The 24,297-nt window shown below is 47.2% G+C and overlaps 1 protein-coding gene across 1 annotated transcript in view; it reads right to left on the reverse strand.

The window, feature by feature from the left end:
* HSPBAP1 (HSPB1 associated protein 1) overlaps positions 1 to 24,297 on the reverse strand; it is a 156,905-nt gene that overhangs the window by 20,913 nt on the left and 111,695 nt on the right. Inside the window, exon 6 of the mRNA XM_077449727.1 lies at positions 19,293 to 19,376. Coding sequence (XP_077305853.1) covers positions 19,293 to 19,376 — 84 coding nt within the window. The remainder of the gene's footprint in view (positions 1 to 19,292; positions 19,377 to 24,297) is intronic.

The raw sequence follows: 24,297 nt of genomic DNA on the forward strand, positions 1-24,297 counted from the left end.
CGCTCTCGCTCAGACTTTTGCTGAGTAGGACATTCTTCACAACAAGGAATTGCAGCCAAAACACAGAATGTGCCGAGACTTGTGTGCGATGCGCCCAGGAAATCCGTCCTTGTCAGAATTTCGGTCACATATCCCGGGAGACGGATGAAAGAGGAACCCGGAGCAGAAGGAGGAAATAAGAACTTGGTTGTCACAATCCAGATTTCCGCTAGGTAGAAGAACGCAGAGACTTCTCGGGACCGAGATGCCAAGATGTCCTTTATGGGGTCCACGCTGGAGGGCTTATAATGAACTGATGGAACCTCTGAAGGGAAACCTGAACGGAAGGGCTATGGAGAATGCCTGAGCTGACCTCCTTCTGGAAATGCCAACTGCCTGACTCTATGTGGCTTCGTTACTTTGTGAGATGCTGACCTGGCACAAGCATTCTGACCAGGCCAGAGGGAACCTCTGAGCTCCTACATTGGGGTGACTTGTCATGGGGGGGGGGGGGGTAGGGGACCTTTCACATCTCCAGACATAGGTAGGCCCTAAAGAAAGCCAAGGCTCAGGATCTAAGGTGAGGTCTGGTAGTCACCAGTGCCCCCTGAAGGTGTGATGAGCATTGCTGCCGATGGCTCCCAGGTTGTGGCCCTCAGATACTACCGGACTGACATGGATGAGATGAAGTATAAAATCAAGAGATGAAATGGTGGTGGAAGACAAGCAAGGGGGTCAGGCAGATACAAACAGGCAGAGGTCAGGGCAGGCAGCAGACGGGAATCGTAGTTGAAGGCAAGCCCAGACGTCAATGGAATCAGAAACTGGAATCAGGGGGGAGGTAACTGGAACTGGGGAGTAGAATCACAGAGGGCAGTCTTTGCTGAAGCTAAGCACACCCTTTCAGCTCTGAGCCCACTGGGTAGGCAGAAGAGGCAGCTACCTTGGGTGCTATAGCAAGAAGGGGGCACAAAAAAAAGGCAGAAGTTGCAACTTATCCCGCTGAAGCACCTGACAGTTGATGGGGGAAGAGGGTTGGACTTTGGCCTTTTCTCTTGGGGGCTAAAGATCCATGGCCTAGCAATGCTTCCTAATAGAGCATTTGAGGCAATGATCTACAGATGTGATTAGGAATTTCCCAGCCAGTAGTAATACCTGAAAACACAAGATGGCATAGCTGCATGTCTGTGTAACACACAAGGACGTTATCAACCTAAATCACTTGATGGCGCCAAAGCACATCTATGTAATACACAGGGGCAGTTATAAACTTTAACCAGTAGATGGCGTAGGCACACATCGGTGAAATACACACGTGCAGTTATAAACTTAAACCACTAGATGGCACAGGCGAACATTTGGTAAATAAACAAGGGCCGTTATAAACGTAAACCACTAGGTGGCATAGGCTCAGGTCTTTGTTGAGCACAAGGACAGATATACGCTTACACCACTGAATGGCATAGGCGCACATCTGTGTAACAGGCAAGTTCTAAAACCTAAACCACTAGATGGCGCATGTCTGTGGAATACATGAGGTTGAAGCCTGTACATTTCAGGTGAGGCTTCAGCAGTATTTGTAATGTGATTTGATTGAGAACTAACAGGAGCCAGGACAGTACTGATGTCAATGGATCCACATGATAGCCAAGAACGGGTACTACTCCCACCATAGAGAACATTGGATTTCCGAACAAAACCAAGTAGCTTAAGGCAAAGATGTCAACCGTGGAGTCGATTCCTTCTATTCAAAAGGAAACAAACTGCTTCAAGTCTAAATGCTGGGGTTGTGTGAGATTGCCTGATTCATTGTGACCTACAGCTGGTCCACATTATTGGTTTACAGTCTACTTCAGCCATTCTCAACCAAAGTTCCTCCAGAGGATGCTAGGGATTCCTTGAGCTGTGGCTGACGGACCTCCTATCTGATGGTTCCAGGTCCCATGCCATTTGGCAGAACCAGCTGTATGTTTTTAGCTCCTGGTAAGGGTGGCATTTTGACCACCAATGTAAAGGACATTCTTTCCACTGATCACCAATGTAAGGAACATTCTTCTCACTGATCACCAATGTAAGGAACATTCTTCTCACTGATCACCAATGTAAGGAACATTCTTCTCACTGATCACCAATGTAAGGAACATTCTTCCCACTGATCACCAATGTAAGGAACATTCTTCTCACTGATCACCAATGTAAGGAACATTCTTCCCACTGATCACCAATGTAAGGAACATTCTTCTCACTGATCACCAATGTAAGGAACATTCTTCCCACTGATCACCAATGTAAGGAACATTCTTCTCACTGATCACCAATGTAAGGAACATTCTTCCCACTGACCACCAATGTAAGGAACATTCTTCTCACTGATCACCAATGTAAGGAACATTCTTCTCACTGACCACCAATGTAAGGAACATTCTTCTCACTGATCACCAATGTAAGGAACATTCTTCCCACTGACCACCAATGTAAGGAACATTCTTCTCACTGATCACCAATGTAAGGAACATTCTTCCCACTGACCACCAATGTAAGGAACATTCTTCTCACTGATCACCAATGTAAGGAACATTCTTCTCACTGATCACCAATGTAAGGAACATTCTTCCCACTGATCACCAATGTAAGGAACATTCTTCTCACTGATCACCAATGTAAGGAACATTCTTCTCACTGATCACCAATGTAAGGAACATTCTTCTCACTGACCACCAATGTAAGGAACATTCTTCCCACTGATCACCAATGTAAGGAACATTCTTCCCACTGATCACCAATGTAAGGAACATTCTTCCCACTGATCACCAATGTAAAGAACATTCTTCCCACTGATCACCAATGTAAGGAACGTTCTTCTCACTGATCACCAATGTAAGGAGCATTCTTCTCACTGACCACCAATGTAAGGAACATTCTTCTCACTGATCACCAATGTAAGGAACATTCTTCCCACTGATCACCAATGTAAGGAACATTCTTCCCACTGATCACCAATGTAAGGAACATTCTTCTCACTGATCACCAATGTAAGGAACATTCTTCTCACTGATCACCAATGTAAGGAACATTCTTCCCACTGATCACCAATGTAAGGAACATTCTTCCCACTGATCACCAATGTAAGGAACATTCTTCTCACTGATCACCAATGTAAGGAACATTCTTCTCACTGATCACCAATGTAAGGAACATTCTTCTCACTGATCACCAATGTAAGGAACATTCTTCCCACTGATCACCAATGTAAGGAACATTCTTCCCACTGATCACCAATGTAAGGAACATTCTTCCCACTGATCACCAATGTAAGGAACATTCTTCTCACTGATCACCAATGTAAGGAACATTCTTCCCACTGATCACCAATGTAAGGAACATTCTTCTCACTGATCACCAATGTAAGGAACATTCTTCCCACTGATCACCAATGTAAGGAACATTCTTCTCACTGATCACCAATGTAAGGAACATTCTTCTCACTGATCACCAATGTAAGGAACATTCTTCTCACTGATCACCAATGTAAGGAACATTCTTCTCACTGATCACCAATGTAAGGAACGTTCTTCTCACTGACCACCAATGTAAGGAACATTCTTCTCACTGATCACCAATGTAAGGGACATTCTTCTCACTGATCACCAATGTAAGGAACATTCTTCTCACTGATCACCAATGTAAGGAACATTCTTCTCACTGATCACCAATGTAAGGATCATTCTTCTCACTGATCACCAATGTAAGGAACATTCTTCTCACTGATCACCAATGTAAGGAACATTCTTCTCACTGATCACCAATGTAAGGAACATTCTTCTCACTGATCACCAATGTAAGGATCATTCTTCTCACTGATCACCAATGTAAGGAACATTCTTCTCACTGATCACCAATGTAAGGGACATTCTTCTCACTGATCACCAATGTAAGGAACATTCTTCTCACTGATCCCCAATGTAAGGAACATTCTTCTCACTGATCACCAATGTAAGGAACATTCTTCTCACTGATCACCAATGTAAGGAACATTCTTCCCACTGATCACCAATGTAAGGAACATTCTTCCCACTGATCACCAATGTAAGGAACATTCTTCTCACTGATCACCAATGTAAGGAACATTCTTCTCACTGATCACCAATGTAAGGAACATTCTTCTCACTGATCACCAATGTAAGGGACATTCTTCTCACTGATCACCAATGTAAGGAACATTCTTCTCACTGATCACCAATGTAAGGGACATTCTTCCCACTGACCTCTGATAAATACATTTTAGTAGGGGCTCCCTGAGATCTGAAAATCATTTGAAGGGATCCTCCAGGGTAAAAAGAATGAGTCCACTTCTAGTAATGTCTCTCTGGCCTTCAGATGACGACCATTTCTCCTGGAGAGGTTGGACGGACCGTCATACCAGGAGTCCAATGAGACATCGAGGTGAAATCTTCCATTTCTCAGTGACACTCCACACAATATATTCCAGACTAACACTCTAACGAGCGTGTGATGCATTATTCCTCTGCAGATGAAGAGTCGCACCGCCGCAGCGACGAGCCATTCATAACTTCGGTGTGCTGCGATCGACATTGGCTTGTCCAGGATCCATTACTGTCCTGTCTCCCCGTAGGCGAGCCTGTGCTCATTAGCTGCACAGAGCGAATTGGCACCATTATCTGATGTTACATTTTTAATAAGCAGATTGTGGGCAGCGTGCGGCAGGAGACGTAAAATGCATGGCGGGTGATGAATCGCTGATGGAGTCGGAATGCGAATTTCATTATATTAAAACGGAATAAATCAGCCAAATTGTTCCAATACAATAAAGAGGCACTAAGACGTCGGAGGAGCTTCCATGCCAGCAATGGAGGAACTTTAACTCCCGCTGGACCACATTTCCCATAATTCATAGCTGCGGGGTGGTGCAGTCAGAGCTCAGATCCCGGCATTGCCGGTTCTTCTATATAGAGATGGTTAGCTCTCTCAAACATTTGTAGGCCAATAAAAAAATGAATTGCATAAATTAAACATATTCCAAATAACAACTTCACATCGAAAGCCCCCCCATTCCACATCAAAAGACCCCCATCACACGTCACGGCCCTTTTCTGGAGATGTCATGGAAGAATTATTGGCCGATCTTGTTTCCGATGTGGAAACAAGGCTAAGCAAGTCAACTATGCAGAAAAAACAAAGGAAAAAGGTGCTCTGGACTGAGGAGTCACAATGTGAAATCTCTGGCTATAGCAGGGATCAGTTTGTTGGGGGAAGGGCTGGAGAGCTGTAGTAATGAGTGTCTGCAGCCAACTGTGAAGCATGGTGAAGGTCCTTTCCATGTTTGCCTGCAGCTGTACAGTCAATGCCATTAAAGTGATTGCAAAGGCTTGTTTTTTTTTGTTTTTTTAAATAACAAACATGTTATACATACCTCCTCTATGCAGTTGGTTTTGCACAGAGCAGCCTGGATCCTCCTCTTCTCGGACCTCTCTTCCCTGTTCATGGCCCCTCCCCCACCTTTGAGTGCCTCCTCAGTCAGCAGCTTGCTACAGGGGGCACCCAAGCCGAGTCAGAGCTCCGTGTAGCCATTCAGACATGGAGCCCAGACTTGGCCCCACCCCCTGTCTTTCTGGCTGACTGGCTCTGATTGACAGCTGTGGGAGCCAATGGTGCCGCTGCGCTGTCTCCGGCAATCGGGAGGAGTGTACTGGATGGCTAAGGGGGTCGTAGACATCACTGGAGAGAGAAGGAGCTCAGTAGGTAATTAGGGGGGGTTCTGGGGGCAGGCTGCTACACACAGAAGGTTTTTTTTTTATCTTAATGCATAGAATGCACCTTCTGCCTTTACATCTCCTTTAAGAACTATCTTCAGTGTAAAGAAGAAGAGGTACTGGAAGTGATGATTTGGCCCCCCACAGAGCCCTGATCTCCCCATCATAGAGTCTGCCTGGGATGAAGGACCGGAAGCAGCCGACATCCACAGAAGTTCTGTGCTTAGTTCTCCAAGATGTACATAGAACAACCTACCTGCCGAGTTCCTTCAACAAGTCTACCTAGAAGAACTGATGCGGTTTTAAAAGCGGGGGGGGGGGGGGGGGTCACACCAAATATTGATCGGATTTGGATTGCTCTTCTCTTCATTTACTTTCCATTTTGTTTATTTTAATCAATTAACACTTTGATTTCTGAAAGACAGCATTTGTTCACACCTGCCTAAAACTTTTGCACAGTATTATACAGTGCTTCCCTTTTTCCACATTTTGTTTGTTACAGCCTTATTCCAAAATGGATTCAATTCATTATTTTCTTCAAAATTCTACAAAACAATCCCCCATAATGACAGTGAGTAAGAAGTTTGTTAAAATTCTTTGCAAATTTATTAAAAATAAAAAATGAAATAAATCCCATGTACATAAGTATAATAAACTCCTCCCATGTACAGAAGTATCACAGGCTCCTCCCATGTACATAAGTATCACAGGTTCCGCCCATCACAGACTCCTCCCATGTACACAAGTATAATAAACTCCTCCCATGTACATAAGTATCTAAGGCTCCTCCCATGTACACAAGTATCACAGGCTCCTCCCATGTACATAAGTACCACAGGCTCCTCCCATGTACATAAGTATCACAGGCTCCTCCCATGTACATAAGTATCACAGGCTCCTCCCATATACATAAGTATCACAGGCTCCTCCCATGTACATAAGTATCACAGACTCCTCCCATGTACAGAAGTATCACATGCTCCTCCCATGTACATAAGTATCACAGGTTCCGCCCATCACAGACTCCTACCATGTACACAAGTATAATAAACTCCTCCCATGTACATAAGTATCACAGGCTCCTCCCATGTACATAAGTACCACAGGCTCCTCCCATGTACATAAGTACCACAGGCTCCTCCCATGTACATAAGTATAACAGGCTCCTCCCATGTACATAAGTACCACAGGCTCCTCCCATGTACATAAGTATCACAGGCTCCTCCCATGTACATAAGTATCACAGGCTCCTCCCATGTACATAAGTATCACAGGCTCCTCCCATGTACATAAGTACCACAGGCTCCTCCCATGTACATAAGTATCACAGGCTCCTCCCATGTACATAAGTACCACAGGCTCCTCCCATGTACATAAGTACCACAGGCTCCTCCCATGTACATAAGTACCACAGGCTCCTCCCATGTACATAAGTATCACAGGCTCCTCCCATGTACATAAGTATCACAGGTTCCTCCCATGTACATAAGTATCACAGGCTCCTCCCATGTACATAAGTACCACAGGCTCCTCCCATGTACATAAGTATCACAGGCTCCTCCCATGTACATAAGTACCACAGGCTCCTCCCATGTACATAAGTACCACAGGCTCCTCCCATGTACATAAGTATCACAGGCTCCTCCCATGTACATAAGTACCACAGGCTCCTCCCATGTACATAAGTATCACAGGCTCCTCCCATGTACATAAGTACCACAGGCTCCTCCCATGTACATAAGTACCACAGGCTCCTCCCATGTACAGAAGTACCACAGCCTTTGCCATGACACTCACCACTGAGCTCAGGCTCCTCCTGTTTCCACTGATCATCCTTGAGATGTTTCTACAACTTGACTGGAGGTCACCTGTGGTAAATTCAGTTGATTGGACATGATTTGGAAAGGCACACCCCTGTCTATAGAAGGTCCCACAGGTAACAGTGCATGTCAGAGCACAATCCAAGCCATGAAGTCCAAGGAATTGTCTGTAGATCTCGGAGACAGGATTGTATGGAGGGACAGATCGGGGGAAGGGTACAGAAACATTTCTGCAGCATTGAAGGTCCCAATGAGCACAGTGGGCTCCATCATCTGTAAATGGAAGAAGTTTGGAACCACCAGGACTCCTCCTAGAGCGGCCGCCCGGCCAAACTGAGCAATCGGGGGAGAAGAACCTTAGTCAGGGAGGTGACCAAGAACCCGATGGTCACTCTGACAGAGCTCCAGTGTTTCTCTGTGGAGAGAGGAGAACCTTCCAGAAGAACAACAATCTCTGCAGCTCTCCACCAATCAGGCCTGTATGGTAGAGCGGCCAGACGGAAGCCACTCCTCAGTAAAAGGCACATGACAGCCCACCTGGAGTTTGCCAAAAGGCACCTGAAGGACTTTTTAGACCATGAGAAACAAAATTCTCTGGTCTGATGAAACAAAGATTGAACTCTTTGGCCTGAATAGCAAGCATCATGTCTGGAGGAAACCAGGCACCGCTCATCACCTGGCCAATACCATCCCTACAGTGAAGCATGGTGGTGGCAGCATCATGCTGAGGGGATGTTTTTCAGTGGCAGGGACTGGGAGACTAGTCAGGATCGAAGGAAAGATGAATGCAGCAATGTAAAGAGACATCCTTGATGAAAACCTGTTCCAGAGCGCTCTGCACCTCAGACTGGGGAAAAGGTTGATCTTCCAACAGGACAACCACCCTAAGCACACAGCCAAGATAACAAAGGAGTGGCTACGGGACAACTCTGTGAATGTCCTTGAGTGGCCCAGCCAGAGCCCAGACCTGAACCTGATTGGATATCTCTGGAGAGATCTGAAAATGGCTGTGCACCGACCCTCCCCATCCAACCTGATGGAGCTTGAGAGGTCCTACAAAGAGGAATGGGAGAAACTGCCCAAAAATAGGAGTGCCCAGCTTGTAGCATCATACTCATCATACATCATACTCATCATACATCATACTCATCATACATCATACATCATACTCATCATACATCATACATCATACTCATCATACATCATACTCATCATACATCATACTCACCAAGACTGGAGGATGTAATTGGTGCCAAAGGAGCTTCACCAAAGTATTGAGAAAAGGCTGTGATACCTATGTACATGGGAGGAGCCTGTGATACTTATGTACATGGGAGGAGCCTGTCATACTTATGTACATGGGAGGAGCCTGTCATACTTATGTACATGGGAGGAGCCTGTGGTACTTATGTACATGGGAGGAGCCTGTGATACTTATGTACATGGGAGGAGCCTGTGATACTTATGTACATGGGAGGAGCCTGTGATACTTATGTACATGGGAGGAGCCTGTGATACTTATGTACATGGGAGGAGCCTGTGATACTTATGTACATGGGAGGAGCCTGTGATACTTATGTACATGGGAGGAGCCTGTGATACTTATGTACATGGGAGGAGCCTGTGATACTTATGTACATGGGAGGAGTCTGATACTTATGTACATGGGAGGAGCCTGTGATACTTATGTACATGGGAGGAGTCTGATACTTATGTACATGGGAGGAGCCTGTGATACTTATGTACATGGAAGGAGCCTGTGATACTTATATACATGGGAGGAGCCTGTGATACTTATGTACATGGGAGGAGCCTGTGATACTTATGTACATGGGAGGAGCCTGTGATACTTATGTACATGGGAGGAGTCTGATACTTATGTACATGGGAGGAGCCTGTGATACTTATGTACATGGGAGGAGCCTGTGATACTTATGTACATGGGAGGAGCCTGTGATACTTATGTACATGGGAGGAGCCTGTGATACTTATGTACATGGGAGGAGTCTGATACTTATGTACATGGGAGGAGCCTGTGATACTTATGTACATGGGAGGAGTCTGATACTTATGTACATGGGAGGAGTCTGATACTTATGTACATGGGAGGAGTCTGATACTTATGTACATGGGATTTTTTTTCATTTTTCATTTTTAATAAATTTGCAAAGAATTTAAACAAACTTCTCTCACGTTGTCATTATGGGGGATTGTTTGTAGAATTTCGAGGAAAATAATGAATTAAATCCAATTTGGAATAAGGCTGTAACATAACAAAATGTGGAAAAAGTGAAGCGCTGTGAGTACTTTCTGGATGCTCTGTATATATTATGGATTGGACACATTGTAACATTTCTGGTTGTTATATATACTTACATGTGATCAATATGCTCTCTTTAAGAATGTATTTATTGGAATAGGTCTGATTTCCCTTGTGTCGGCGCTCATCCATGATTTGTGTTGGGATGGCGTTACCTATATTGCTTTATCTGACGTAATGAGCGATGTTCTGGATACAATGTAATTCTTCCATACACATCATCATTGATAACGGCCAACGTGCCTCAGCAGTCCAATGCATTCTCCAGAATAGGCGGCTGATCACTGGGGGAGGGGAGACTGAGGAAATGCTTCCTCCTCCTTCTACAAAGTTACAATGTACAGTCTGATCACTGGGGGAGGGGAGACTGAGTAAATGCTTCCTCCTGCCTGCAGCAGACTGATGACATCATCTCAGCCTAGGCAAAGTCACTGGCTGAAGCGCAAAGAAGACGTGTAATAATAGAAGGTGGAATTTACGGCTCACTGATTGGTCCTGTGTATTGTGTATTGTGATCGGTCAGGGATTTATATGCAGACTTGTAGAGTTAGTGACAGGTCCACTTTAAGGCCTCATAAACAAAGCAATAAAGTGTCCTGTGCTGTGTAAGGGAAAAGGTTTTATTTCGTCGCCGGTAATAAAAGATTCATTTAACGGTTTTACAGGTAATGAGGCTGAATGGCTATTTGAACGCGCTGCGTGCGTCGATCGTCGCTGTATCTGCTCGCTATTGCCGGAAGGGCTTTACATGGCGACATGTTTACATTACAGTATGGATGACTTTATTACTTCCTATAACTGATTACAGACAATCCTCGTGCCCCGGCCCACTCCGCCATAAAACGAATGGTCATTTAGTTGTATTGATTGCGGCAGGAGAAACAAACTAAACTTCCACCGCGTTCAATAGAGCAATTCATCAATCCAGAGGATGGAAAACCAGAGAGGTACAGCACAGAGCGCCATCCGGGGGTCCAACCTAAGAATTCATTCGAATACCATCTCTCCCTGCCCCCCCCCCATTTCCTCCCAACACCTCCACCGACTAACCATCCCCTCCCAACACCCCCACCTCCCATTTCTTCCCAACACCCCCACTGACTCCCCCAAACTCCTCCCAACACCCCCTACTGACTCCCCCAAACTCCTCCTAACACCCCCACCTCCCATTTCTTCCCAACACCCCCACTGACTCCCCCAAACTCCTCCCAACACCCCTACTGACTCCTCCAAACTCCTCCCAACACCCCCACCTCCCATTTCTTCCCAACACCCCCACCTCCCATTTCTTCCCAACACCCCCACTGACTCCCCCAAACTCCTCCCAACACCCCTACTGACTCCTCCAAACTCCTCCCAACACCCCCAACTCCCATTTCTTCCCAACACCCCCACTGACTCCCCCAAACTCCTCCCAACACCCCCACCTCCCATTTCTTCCCAACACCCCCACTGACTCCCCCAAACTCCTCCCAACACCCCCACCTCCCATTTCTTCCCAACACCCCCACTGACTCCCCCAAACTCCTCCCAACACCCCTACTGACTCCTCCAAACTCCTCCTAACACCCCCACCTCCCATTTCTTCCCAACACCCCAACTGACTCCCCAATCCCCTCCCAACACCCCCACCTCCCATTTCTTCCCAACACCCCCACTGACTCCCCAATCCCCTCCCAACATCCCCACCCCCATTTCTTCCCAGCACCCCCACTGACTCCCCCAAACACCTCCACCTCCCATTTTTCTCAACATCCCCACTGACTCCCCCCATCCCCTCCTAACACCCCCATCTCCCATTCCCTCCCAGCAACCTCACAGACTCCTCCCATTCCCTCCCAACACTCCCACCAACTTCCACCTCCCATTTCCTCCAAACACCCCCACTGACTCCCTCTATCGCCTCCCAACAACCCAACGACTTCCCCCATCCTCTCCCGACACCCCCACCTCCCATTTTGTCCTGACACCCCCACTGACTCCGCCATCCCCTCCCAAGCCCCTCACCTGCCATTTTGTCCTGACACCCCTTCCTTTCCTCCTCCATACATGCTCACCGGCCCCCACCTCCCATCACTCCCATTGACTGCCTCCATCCCCTCCTAACATCCCTGCCAAATTCCCCCCTCCCCTCCCAACACCCCCCCTGACACCCCTCACTTCCCCTCCCAACTCTCCCACTGACTCCCCTCCCAACACCCCCACCTCCCATTTCCTCCCAACACCCTCAGTGACAGCCTTTATCCCCTTCCAACACCCCCACCAACTCCCCCACTTCCCATTTCCTTTGAACACCTCCACTGACTCCCCCAATCCCTTCCTAAAACCCCCACCACCTATTTCCTTCCAACAACCCCACTGACTTCCCCCATTCCCTTCCAACACCCCCACCGATCCCCACTTCCCTTTTCCTCCCAACACTCCCACTGACTGCCTCCATCCCCTCCCAACACCCCCACCTCCCATTTCCTCCCAACACCCCCACTGACTCCCCCCATCTTCTCCCGACACCCCCACCTCCCATTTCCTCCCAACACTTCAACTGACTGCCTCCATCCCCTCCCAACACCCCCACTGACTGCTTCCATCCCCTCCCAACACCCCCACCGACTCCTTCCATCCCCACACCCCATCTTGCATTGTGCCCCAACGCCCACACTGACTCCCTCCATCCTCTTCCAACACCCCCATCAACCCCCCCCCCACCTCCTATTTCCTTCCTACACCCCCATTGACTGCCCCCTATTTCCTCCCAACACCCCCACTGACTCCCTCCATCCTCTGCCAATACCTCCACTGAATCCCTCCATCCTCTCCCAACACCCCCATCGACCCCCCCACCTTCTATCTCCTCCCAACACCCCCACTAACTCCCCCATCCTCTCCAGAAACTCTAACCTCCCATTTCCTCCCAACACCTCTACTGACTCCCCCCATTTCCTCCCAACACCCCTACTGACTCTCCCCATCCTCTCCTGACACCCCCACCTCCCATTTCCTCCCAACATCCCCACGACTCTCCCCATCCTCTCCCAACACCCCCACAGACTCCCTCCATCCTCTGCCAACACCCCACTGACTCTCCCCATCCTCTCCCAACACCCCCACCTCCCATTTCCTCCCAACACTTCAACTGACTGCCTCCATCCCCTCCCAACACCCCCACTGACTCCTTCCATCCCCTCCCAACACCCCCACTGACTCCTTCCATCCCCACACCCCATCTTGCATTGTGCCCCAACGCCCACACTGACTCCCTCCATCCTCTCCCAACACCCCCATCAACCCCCCCCCCCCACCTCCTATTTCCTCCCTACACCCCCATTGACTGCCCCCTATTTCCTCCCAACACCCCCACTGACTCCCTCCATCCTCTGCCAATACCTCCACTGAATCCCTCCATCCTCTCCCAACACCCCCATCGACCCCCCCACCTTCTATCTCCTCCCAACACCCCCACTAACTCCCCCATCCTCTCCAGAAACTCTAACCTCCCATTTCCTCCCAACACCTCTACTGACTCCCCCCATTTCCTCCCAACACCCCTACTGACTCTCCCCATCCTCTCCTGACACCCCCACCTCCCATTTCCTCCCAACATCCCCACGACTCTCCCTATCCTCTCCCAACACCCCCACAGACTCCCTCCATCCTCTGCCAACACCCCACTGACTCTCCCCATCCTCTCCCAACAACCCCACAGACTCCCTCCATCCTGTGCCAACACCCCACTGACTCCCTCCATCCTCTCCCAACACCCCCATCGACCCCCCCACCTCCTATTTCCTCCCAACACCCCCATTGACTGCCCCTATTTTGTCCCAACACCCCCACTGACTCCCTCCATCCTCTGCCAATACCTCCACTGACTCCCTCCATCCTCTCCCAACACCCCCACTGACCCCCCCCACCTTCTCTCACTTCCCAACACCCCTGACTCCCCCCATCCTCTCCCAACACCCCCACTGACTCCCTCCATCCTCTGCCAACACCCCCACTGACTCCCTCCATCCTCTCCCAACACCCCCATCGACTCCCACACATCCTATTTCCTCCCAACACCCCCACTGACTCCCCCATCCTCTCCAGAAACTCTCACTTCCCGTTTCCTCCTAAGACTTCTACTGACTCCCCCCATGCCCTCCAAACACCCCCATTTCCTCCCAACAACCCCACCAATCCCCCAACCTCCCAACAACCTCACTGACCCCCCTCCCCAATTAGATTGTAAGTTCCTTTGGGGGACAGGGTGCAGTAAGAACGTTTTATGAACGCTCTCCCTCTGCCTTATATGTGGATGTTCAATAAATACGGGAAATGTATAAGTCACCCACACAGCTCCAACATACTTTGTAATCCAAATTTCTGTAGGTGAAGCAGGACACGTTCCCCACTCGCTGCAGGTAGAGGCAGCCAGAAACAAAACATGAAAGAGCATTGACGACACTGAACTTCTGGTAATTTCTGTTCGCTGCATAAATGTTTTCTGAAGTTTATTTTTCCTGAACTTTGCATTATTTATGAGGCTTTTATTTTTTTATTTTTTTTACTTTACAGTTTTGCAACGCCAACATTTTTATAAGTGTTTATTACTTGTAAAGCTCAAAAACAGGGAACGGGTTCTCACATGTTTAAAATGACCTTCTCTGACCTTGTTAATAGTGATACAGATGGACCTTCATTAAAAGTTCATTAAAGGAAGTAATGATGTCATCAGTTATCGCAAGCAAGCTGTGATGTCATACCCATCTATAAATAATGAAAGAGTGGGAAAAAAAGAGCAATAAAAAAATAATATGCCTTAGGAGTGAACTATTTATTACACTATATGGTCCGAAAAAATGTGAACCCCTCTCCCAGTGATGGAATTCAGGTGTCTCCAGTGAAGGGTACTGGAAATTCTACATCCTACAAAGACATTGTAGACAATTGTGCTCTTCAAAACTTGTGGTAACAGTTTGGTGAAGACCCTTTTTTGTTTCAGCAGGACTGTGACCCTGTGTACAAAGCCAGCTCCATAGAGATGTGGTTTGACCAGCTTGGTGTGGAAGACATTAAGTGGTTGACACAGAGCCCTGACCTCAACCCTACTGAACACCTTTGGAATGAAGTAGAACCCAAGCCTAATCTTCTCAACCAACATCTCCATAAAGACACGGCATGACAAGTTTGGTATGGTGGAACTTGAGTGGGCTTCAGAGCCTTGACCTCAACCCTACTGAACACCTTTGGAATGAAGTAGAACCCAAGCCTAATCTTCTCAACCAACATCTCCATAAAGACATGGTATGACAAGTTTGGTGTGGTGGAACTTGAGTGGGCTTCAGAGCCCTGACCTCAACCCTACTGAACACCTTTAGAATGAACTGGAACCTGAGCCAAGTCTTCTCAACCAACATCTCCATAAAGACACGGCATGACAAGTTTGGTGTGGTGGAACTTGAGTGGGCTTCAGAGCCCTGACCTCAACCCTACTGAACACCTTTAGAATGAACTGGAACCTGAGCCAAGTCTTCTCAACCAACATCTCCATAAAGACACGGCATGACAAGTTTGGTGTGGTGGAACTTGAGTGGGCTTCAGAGCCTTGACCTCAACCCTACTGAACACCTTTGGAATGAAGTAGAACCCAAGCCTAATCTTCTCAACCAACATCTCAATAAAGACATGGTATGACAAGTTTGGTGTGGTGGAACTTGAGTGGGCTTCAGAGCCCTGACCTCAACCCTACTGAACACCTTTAGAATGAACTGGAACCTGAGCCAAGTCTTCTCAACCAACATCTCCATAAAGACATGGTATGACAATTTTGGTGTGGTGGAACTTGAGTGGGCTTCAGAGCTCTGACCTCAACCCTACTGAACACCTTTGGAATGAACTAGAACCCAAGCCTAATCTTCTCAACCAACATCTCCATAAAGACATGGTATGACAAGTTTGGTGTGGTGGAACTTGAGTGGGCTTCAGAGCTCTGACCTCAACCCTACTGAACACCTTTGGGATGAAATTAAACGAGCCAGGTCTTCTCAACCAACATTGTTTGAATAGTTTGTTGTGGATGAACTTGAGTGGTCTTCAGAGCCCCAACTTTAACCCAACTGAGCACCTGTGAGGTGAATTGGAACACTTATTGTTAGCCAGGTCTTCTCATACAACATCAACACCTGACCTCACAAATGGGCACAAATGCCCACCCTCCTAAATCTTGTGGAACATCTTCCCAGAAGAGGAGAGGAAGGTAGGGCCACAAAAGGGGCAACTCCATATTAATTGCCATTGGAATTGGAAATGCAACAAGCTCATATAGGTGTGATGGGTGTCTTCAAGTGTCCTGACCTTAAACCTTCTGAACACCCTTGGGATATATTGTTACGCTGATTGTGAGCCGGGTTGTCACATAGCTGAGATGATGAGCAGATTTGTTTTCCAGCTCCTGTCCAACACCTCTGGAAGTGGCAATAGGGAATGTGAGGACCTGGAGCTGCATAAGTTCTGGTGATAAAGAAAGCCTGTCGGCGCTGTGAGGTGCACCCGAGGACTGTAGACCACTGGACAGGAAGCAGCCGCAGGAACACCTTGGCGACAAAAATGGAAGGACACAAACCAAGGATGGCAACAGGCAAGTAGCAGGGGTACCAATTCAGAAGACAGGAACAGTCTTGAGGATTCAAGCTGAGGTCAGTAACATTGGAGCGGCAAAGTACCAGTTCAGGAAACAAGTAGACAAAGGTTGTAAAGAAAGTCACCAGGCAAGCTGAGAAACTCCATATTAATGGTCATAGGGGGAGGGGTTAATTCCATTATAATGGCAATAGTGGGAGGAGGGCAACTCCATAATAATGGTCATAGGGGGAGGGGGTATTTTTATATTAATGGCCATAGTGGGAAGAGGGAAACATCATATTAATGGCCATAGGGGAGGAAGTCAACACCACATTAATGGCCATAGGGGGAGGGGTGAACTCTATATAAATGGCCATAGGGGAGGGGGAAAACTCCATATTAATGGCCATAGGGGGAGGAGGGCAACTGCATATTAATGGCCATAGGGGGAGGAGGGTAACTGCATATTAATGGCCATAGGGGGAGGAGGGCAACTCCATATTAATGGCCATAGGGGGAGGGGGAAAACTCAATATTAATGGCCATAGTGGGAGGAGGGCAACGCCATATTATTGGCCATGGGGGGGAAGGGGACAGCTCCATATTAATGGCCATAGGGCGAGAGGGGCAACTCCATAATAATGGCCATGGGGGGAGGGGACAGCTCCATAATAATGGCCATGGGGGAAGGGGCAGGTCCATAGTAATGGCGATAGGGGTGGGGGGGCCACTCCATAATAATGGCCATGGGGGGAGGGAGGCAACGCCATATTAATAGCCATAGGGGGGAAGGAGGCAACTCCATATTAATAACTATAGGGGAAGGGGACAATTCCATATTAATGGCCATAGGGGGAGGAGGGCAACTCCATATTAATGGCCATAGGGGGAGGGGGAAAACTCAATATTAATGGCCATAGTGGGAGGAGGGCAACGCCATATTATTGGCCATGGGGGGAGGGGACAGCTCCATAATAATGGCCATGGGGGAAGGGGGAGGTCCATAGTAATGGCGATAGGGGTGGGGGAGCACTCCATAATAATGGCCATGGGGGGAGGGAGGCAACGCCATATTAATAGCCATAGGGGGGGGAAGGAGGCAACTCCATATTAATAACTATAGGGGAAGGGGACAATTCCATATTATTGGCCATAGGGGGAGGGGGCAACTCTATATTAATAGCCATAGGGGGTGGAGGGCAACTCCATATTATTGTCCATAGGGGGAGGGGGCAACTCCATATTAATGGCCACAGGGGAAGGAGGGCAACTCCATATTATTGGCCATAGGGGGAGGGGGCAACACCATATTAATGGCCATAGGGGGAGGGGGCAACTCCATATTAATGGCCATAGGGGGAGGGGGTAACTCCATATTAATCGCCATAGGGGAGGGGGGAGATTCCAAATGAATGGCTATAGGGGGGGGGGTCAACTCCATATTAATGGCCATAGGGGGAGGGGGCATCTCCATATTAATGGCCATAGGGGGAGGGGGGCAACTCCATATTAATAGGAATGGGTGACGGGGGTAACTTCATGTTAAATAACCATGGGGGGGGGGGGCAATGTCATATTAATGGCAATGGGGGGAGGGGACAGCCCCATATTAATGACCATGGGGTTGCAACTCCATATTAATGGCTATGCGGGGGAGGCAAACTCGATATTAATGGTCCATATACTGTAGATGTGATGGCCAGGGGTCCAAACGTTGGTCCATATAGTGCGCCTATAAATATATATCATTTTCTTTATTAAAGCTCCACCTCTTATTAAAAATAACGACGCTCGAGCTGCAACATTGTAGCTTTGAAGCCAATCAGTCAGTTGTGAACACAGCCAATACCTACGCAGACACCAGGATTTACAGAATTGTGTCATCTCTGAGACCAGGAAGTGTATGGTGACCTGAGTGATGCCTGAATAAAGAGAGAGCGCTGTCCTTCAGGAGAGAAAAATCAGTTGAAGACCTTGTTTGGGGAGGGGGGGGGGGGGCTGAAATGATATACTATGTCTGAGATGACAGGTCCACTTTAATGCTGCAAATTGATAGGACTGCATGTCTGAAGAAAAGAAAATGATATTCCAAATCGCCGGTGGTAATGGAACATTATGGTGGCGGTTTTATAGGTAATAGAGGTGACTTACTGCTGGAAGACATTCTATATATCGATCGTCGTTCTGCTCATTATGGACGCGGGAGCGGATTTACACTGCGACACTCTTACATTCAAATATGAATCCATTTATTACTCGGTATACACCTCATGCTCCAGCCACCTCCTCCATAGTATCAGCAGAGGTATTGATTACAGTGGTATCTAGTTGGGGGAGGAGGGGGGGGGGTCTGCCCACCGCACCATACCTGGACCGATCCCCCCAGAGAGCACAGCGGGGGGGGCAGGGAGCAATGATCTGTGGCCGCTAATACCTGGAGTCAAGGCGAGGACCAGGTCCTGTGCTCCCAGTGCTGCCCCTCCCCCTCCCAGTCTGAATGCTGTACTTCTACTAATTGCATTAAAAAAAAAATACATTTACAGTAAAATTATAATCTGCGTATATTTTGCCTTCCCTGGATCACCCTAGTGTGAGAGCAGGGGTCCTCTCTGCAGCGGTTTCCCCAGCTAACCAATCGGCAACACCGAAGCTTCAATTGGGGCTTTAATGAATGCAGAGTTACATAAGGCCAGTCATACAGCACTGTGCCTTATTTGTATTTATATATATTTATCTGGAGTTCTTCCTTAAGGCCTGTATAATCCAACACATAGAGGACACCAAACAGAAACTACTCACCAGCTCGATCCAGGAGTTGACGCTGACAGTGATGTCATCAACCGATTCCACGTAATGCCACCAGTGACGAGGGACTAATAACACCTGAAGGAGACAGAGAGTTAGGGGTTAGGTTGATGGGTGTGGTTTGGAATTGACTTTAGAAGGGGTTAGATCGATGGGCGTGGCTTAAGATTGACCATAGACAGAGTTAGGGGTTGGGATGGCCTGTTGATGGTACTTGAGGATTGAGATTGGGAAATATTGCTCCAGAGTTAAGGGTTAGCTTGATGGATTTGGTTTGAGATTAACCTTAGGAGTTAGGGGTTAGGCTGATGGACGTGGTTTGGGATTGACCATAAACAGTGTTAGGTTGATGGGTGTGGTTTAGGAGTGACCATAGAGTTATGGGTTAGGTTGATGGGTGTGGATTGAGACTGACAACAGACACAGAGTTAGGGATTAGGTTGATGGGTGTACTTTGGCATTGACTTTAGACATATGAGTTAGGGGATAGGTTTATTGGGTGTGGCTTGGGATTGACCATAGACAGAGTTAGGGGATAGGTTGATGGGTTTGGCTTCGAATAGACCATAGGCAGAGTTAGGGGATAGGTTGATGGCTGTGGCTTGGGATTGACCATAGGCAGAGTTAGGGGATAGGTTGATGGCTTGGGATTGACCATAGACAGAGTTAGGGGCTAGGTTGATGGGTGTGGCTTGGGATTGACCATAGGCAGTGTTAGAGGATAGGTTGCTGGGTGTGGTTTAGGATTGACCATAGACAGAGTTAGGGGATAGGTTGCTGGGTGTGGATTGGGATTAACCATAGACAGAGTTAGGGGATTGGTTGATGACTATGGCTTGGTATTGACCATAGACATAGGGGTTAGGTTGATGGGTGTGGTCTTCGATTGATCATAGGCATGGAGTTAGGGGTTAGGTTTATGGGTGTGGTTTGAGCTTGACATAGAATTAGGGGTTTGGTTGATGGTTGTGGTTTGGGATTGACTTTAGAAAAAGAGTTAGGGGTTAAATTGATGGGTGGGGTTCGGGAATGAGCATAGGTATAGAGTTAGGGGTTACGTTGATGGGTATGGTTTGGGATTTTGGGATTGACCATAGACATAGTTCAGGGTTAGGTTGATGGGTGTAGTGTAGGATTGACCTTAGAAAGAGTTAGGCCGCGTATACACGGGCGGACTGTTCGCCCAACTTAGTCCGCTGAACAGTGTTTCAGCGGACAATCCGCTCGTGTGTGGGCTTCAGCGGACTGTTTCAGCGGACAGTCTGACGAACAAAGTCTTACGGAATTTCCGTAAGACAGTCCGTCCAAACTTGGTTTCAGCGGACAGTCCGCTCGTGTGTAGGCTAGTTCGACAGACTAAGTTTGGCGCATGCTCAGAAAGGATTTACACGGCGAAGGTTGCATTGCAGTGTATTGGACGTCGAATTTCTCATCCCGTCGTACGTGCCGTTCACGTCATCGCGCACGCTTTCAGCGGACTGTCTGCTCATCGTGTGTGGTCAAGTCCGTTCATGCAAATTTTGAACGGACTGTTTGTCGGATTGTCTGACGAACTTAGTTGGGCGAACAGTCCGCCCGTGTGTACGCGGCCTTAGGGGTTATGTTGATGGGTGTGATTTGAGATTGACCCTAGATATAGAGTTAGGGGTTAGGCTGATAGGCATGGCTTAGAATTGACCATAGAGAGAGGTTGGGGTTAGGTTGATGGGTTTGGAATTGACCTTGGAAATAGCGTGAGAGAATGGGTTGATGGGTGAGGCTTGGGACTGATCATAGACATAGGGGTTAGGTTGATGGGTGTGGTCTTCGATTGATCATAGGCATGGAGTTAGGGGTTAGATTTATGGGTGTGGCTTGAGCTTGACATAGAATTAGGGGTTTGGTTGTGGTTTGGGATTGACTTTAGAAAAAGAGTTAGTAGTTAAATTGATGGGTGTGGTTCGGGAATCACCATAGGTATAGAGTTAGGGGTTAGGTTGATGGGTGTGGTTTGGGATTTTGGGATTGACCATAGACATAGTTCAGGGTTAGGTTGATGGGTGTAGTGTAGGATTGACCTTAGAAAGAGTTAGGGGTTATGTTGATGGGTGTGATTTGAGATTGACCATAGATATAGAGTTAGGGGTTAGGTTGATAGGCATGGCTTAGAATTGACCATAGAGAGAGGTTGGGGTTAGGTTGATGGGTTTGGAATTGACCTTGGAAATAGTGTGAGAGAATAGGTTGATGGGTGTGGCTTGGGACTGACCATAGACAGAGTTAGGATGATGGGTGTGGTTTGAGATTGTCTTCAGGCATAGAGCTAGGGGTTAGGTTGATGATTGGTGTCAGGGATTCATTTAAAATGATAGAGTAAGGGGTTATTTTAACAGTTAGGGACAGAGTTATGGTCTAGGTCAGTGATGGCGAACCTTGGCACCCCAGATGTTTTGGAACTACATTTCCCATGATGCTCATGCCCTCTGCAATGTAGTTGAGCATCATGGGAAATGTAGTTCCAAAACATCTGGGGTGCCAAGGTTCGCCATCACTGGTCAAGGTGGATGTAGGGATTCGCCTGAAGGATACAGTTAAGGGTTAGGTTGACCACTGCAGTTAGGGATTAGCTTTAAGGATAGAGTTAGGGGTTTGATTGATGGTTATGGTTAGGGATTAGCCTGAGGAATGGATTTTGGGGTTAAATTGATGGTGTTATGCATTAACCTAAGGGATAAAGTTGGAGATTAGGTTGATGTTTAGGGATTAGGGGCTAGGTGGATGACTGGGGTTAGGGATCTTCCATCTGATGACCTATGGAGGCCTCTTCTGACCTGTCTCCGGTACGTGAACCGGGTGCGGGATCAATTCAAGGCCCTCCACCTGTTGCATCTGCAGGACGTGCATCTGCAATTGTCCCTATCCCTGTACATTACACACTCACATCGGTCCCTACCCTCAAGGAGCCCACAATCCAAGGTCCCCATTCATATACAAGGGTCAATTTTGGACAGAAGCCAATTAACCTCCCAGCATGTCTTTGGAGTGTGGGAGGAAACCGGAGTACCCGGAGGAAACCCACACAGGCACAAGGAGAACATGCAAACTCCAGGCAAGTAGTGTCGTGGTTGGGATTCGAACCAGCGACCATATTTACTGCTAGGCGAGAGTGCTAACCCCTACACCACTCCTTAGTCTTTCCACTCAGCTTTACGCTATTGTGTTTGATATTCAGCTATGGTTTGGCATTTCCTCTGCACTCTTCATTCCACTATTCCTGGATTCACATAGGTGTTCACTTCCCACTTTGATTGATCACCCGTATATCTGTATCCACTGCACACTATACTAGACCCATTTGTTCATTATTTTGCTATGCTATACACTCAAACACATTTTTTTCTTCTTAGACTCATCTGGTCTACTGTGTTCATACACCCTAATTACCACACCTGGGGTCTTGTTCCCCCTGGCTGCTTTCCCCAATTGGCCATCTTTGGGTGGTTTTCCTTGCCTCAATCCCGTGGGAGACTACATGTCTCGGTGCCTCCTTCTCCTCCCCGATGCTGGGCCCACTAATTGAGTTGATGTGTAAGTAGTAAGGCATTTATTTATTAATTAAAAAAAAAAAAAATTATTTATTCAATTTTTATTTATTTTTTGAATATTATTATATATATATAATTTTTTTCATAGATGAATTACTGCATCAAACTCCTGATGAGTGGACCCAAGTGAGATCCACAAAACGTGTAGAGATCCATAGATGCTACAATACATTTACTCATTTACGGACCAATTGTGAATTTTGTTGTGATATCTTCATGATTATTATATATGTATAATGTCTCATTATATATGGATCTTTTTTACTGCTAATGTTTATATGACTTTTTGCATATATATATATATATATATATATTTTTTTTTTTTTTTAACATATTTTTTGTATATCATGAATTTATGATAAATTATCAATTGTATCCTAGTTGTGCCTAGTCTGTGACCCACCTAATTTCAACTCCCATGACCACTCTTTTTTGTCTTTATGGGGTTAGGGATTAGCCTGAGGGATACAGTAAGGCCGCGTACACACGGGCGGACTGTATGGCCTACTTAGTCCGTCGAAACACATTTCAGCGGACAGTCCGCTCGTGTGTGGGCTTCAGCGGACTTTTTCAGCGTGCAGTCTGGCGTACTAAGTATTTAGGAATTTCCGTAATTCTGTCCGTCATACTTTGGTTTCAGCGGACAATCCGCTCGTCAGTAGGCTAGTTCGACCGACTAAGAATGGCGCATGCTCAGAAAGGATTTACACGGCGGAAGGTTGCATTGCTGTGTATTGGACTTCCTATTTCTAGTCCCGTCGTACGTGCTGTACACGTCATCGCGCAAGCTTTCGTCGGACTGTTTGGCTATCCGTGTGTGGTCAAGTCCGTTCATTCGAAAGTATGACGGACTGTCCGTCGGATTGTATGACGGACTAAGTAGACCATACAGTCCGCCCGTGTGTACGCGGCCTTAGGGTTTAGTTTTATGGCTGCTTTTAGGAATTAATCTGAAGAATAGAGTTAGGGATTAGGTTGATGTTTGCTTTGAGGGATTAACCTGAGGGATTCAATTATCAGCTAGGTCGATGGTTGGGGTTCGGGATTCATTTTGGGAATAGGAGTTGGTTGATAGTTGGGAGGTAGGGATTATTTTGAGGAAGAGAGTTAGGTTGATGGCATTAATGAATAAACAGAGATGGGGTTGTGAGTTAGGTTGACATTTGTGGTTGAGGATTAGCCTAAATGATAGTTAGGTCATAGGTGGATGGTAGGGGTTGTGGAGTAGCTTGAGGGATACAGTTAGGGGTTAGGTTGATGGCTGCAAGTAGTGATTAGTCTGAGGAATAGAGTTTGGGATCAGGTTGATGGTTGCTGTTGGGAATTAGTCTGTGGAATAGATTTAGGGGCTCTGTAAATGGTTTGCGTTAGGGATTAGTCTGAGGGATAGCTTTAGGGGATAGCTTGGCGGCATT

The sequence above is a fragment of the Lithobates pipiens genome, unplaced genomic scaffold, assembly GCF_037356315.1.
Source record: "Lithobates pipiens isolate NorthernLeopardFrog02 unplaced genomic scaffold, aLitPip1_a1.2 Scaffold_22, whole genome shotgun sequence".
NCBI lineage: Eukaryota > Metazoa > Chordata > Amphibia > Anura > Ranidae > Lithobates > Lithobates pipiens.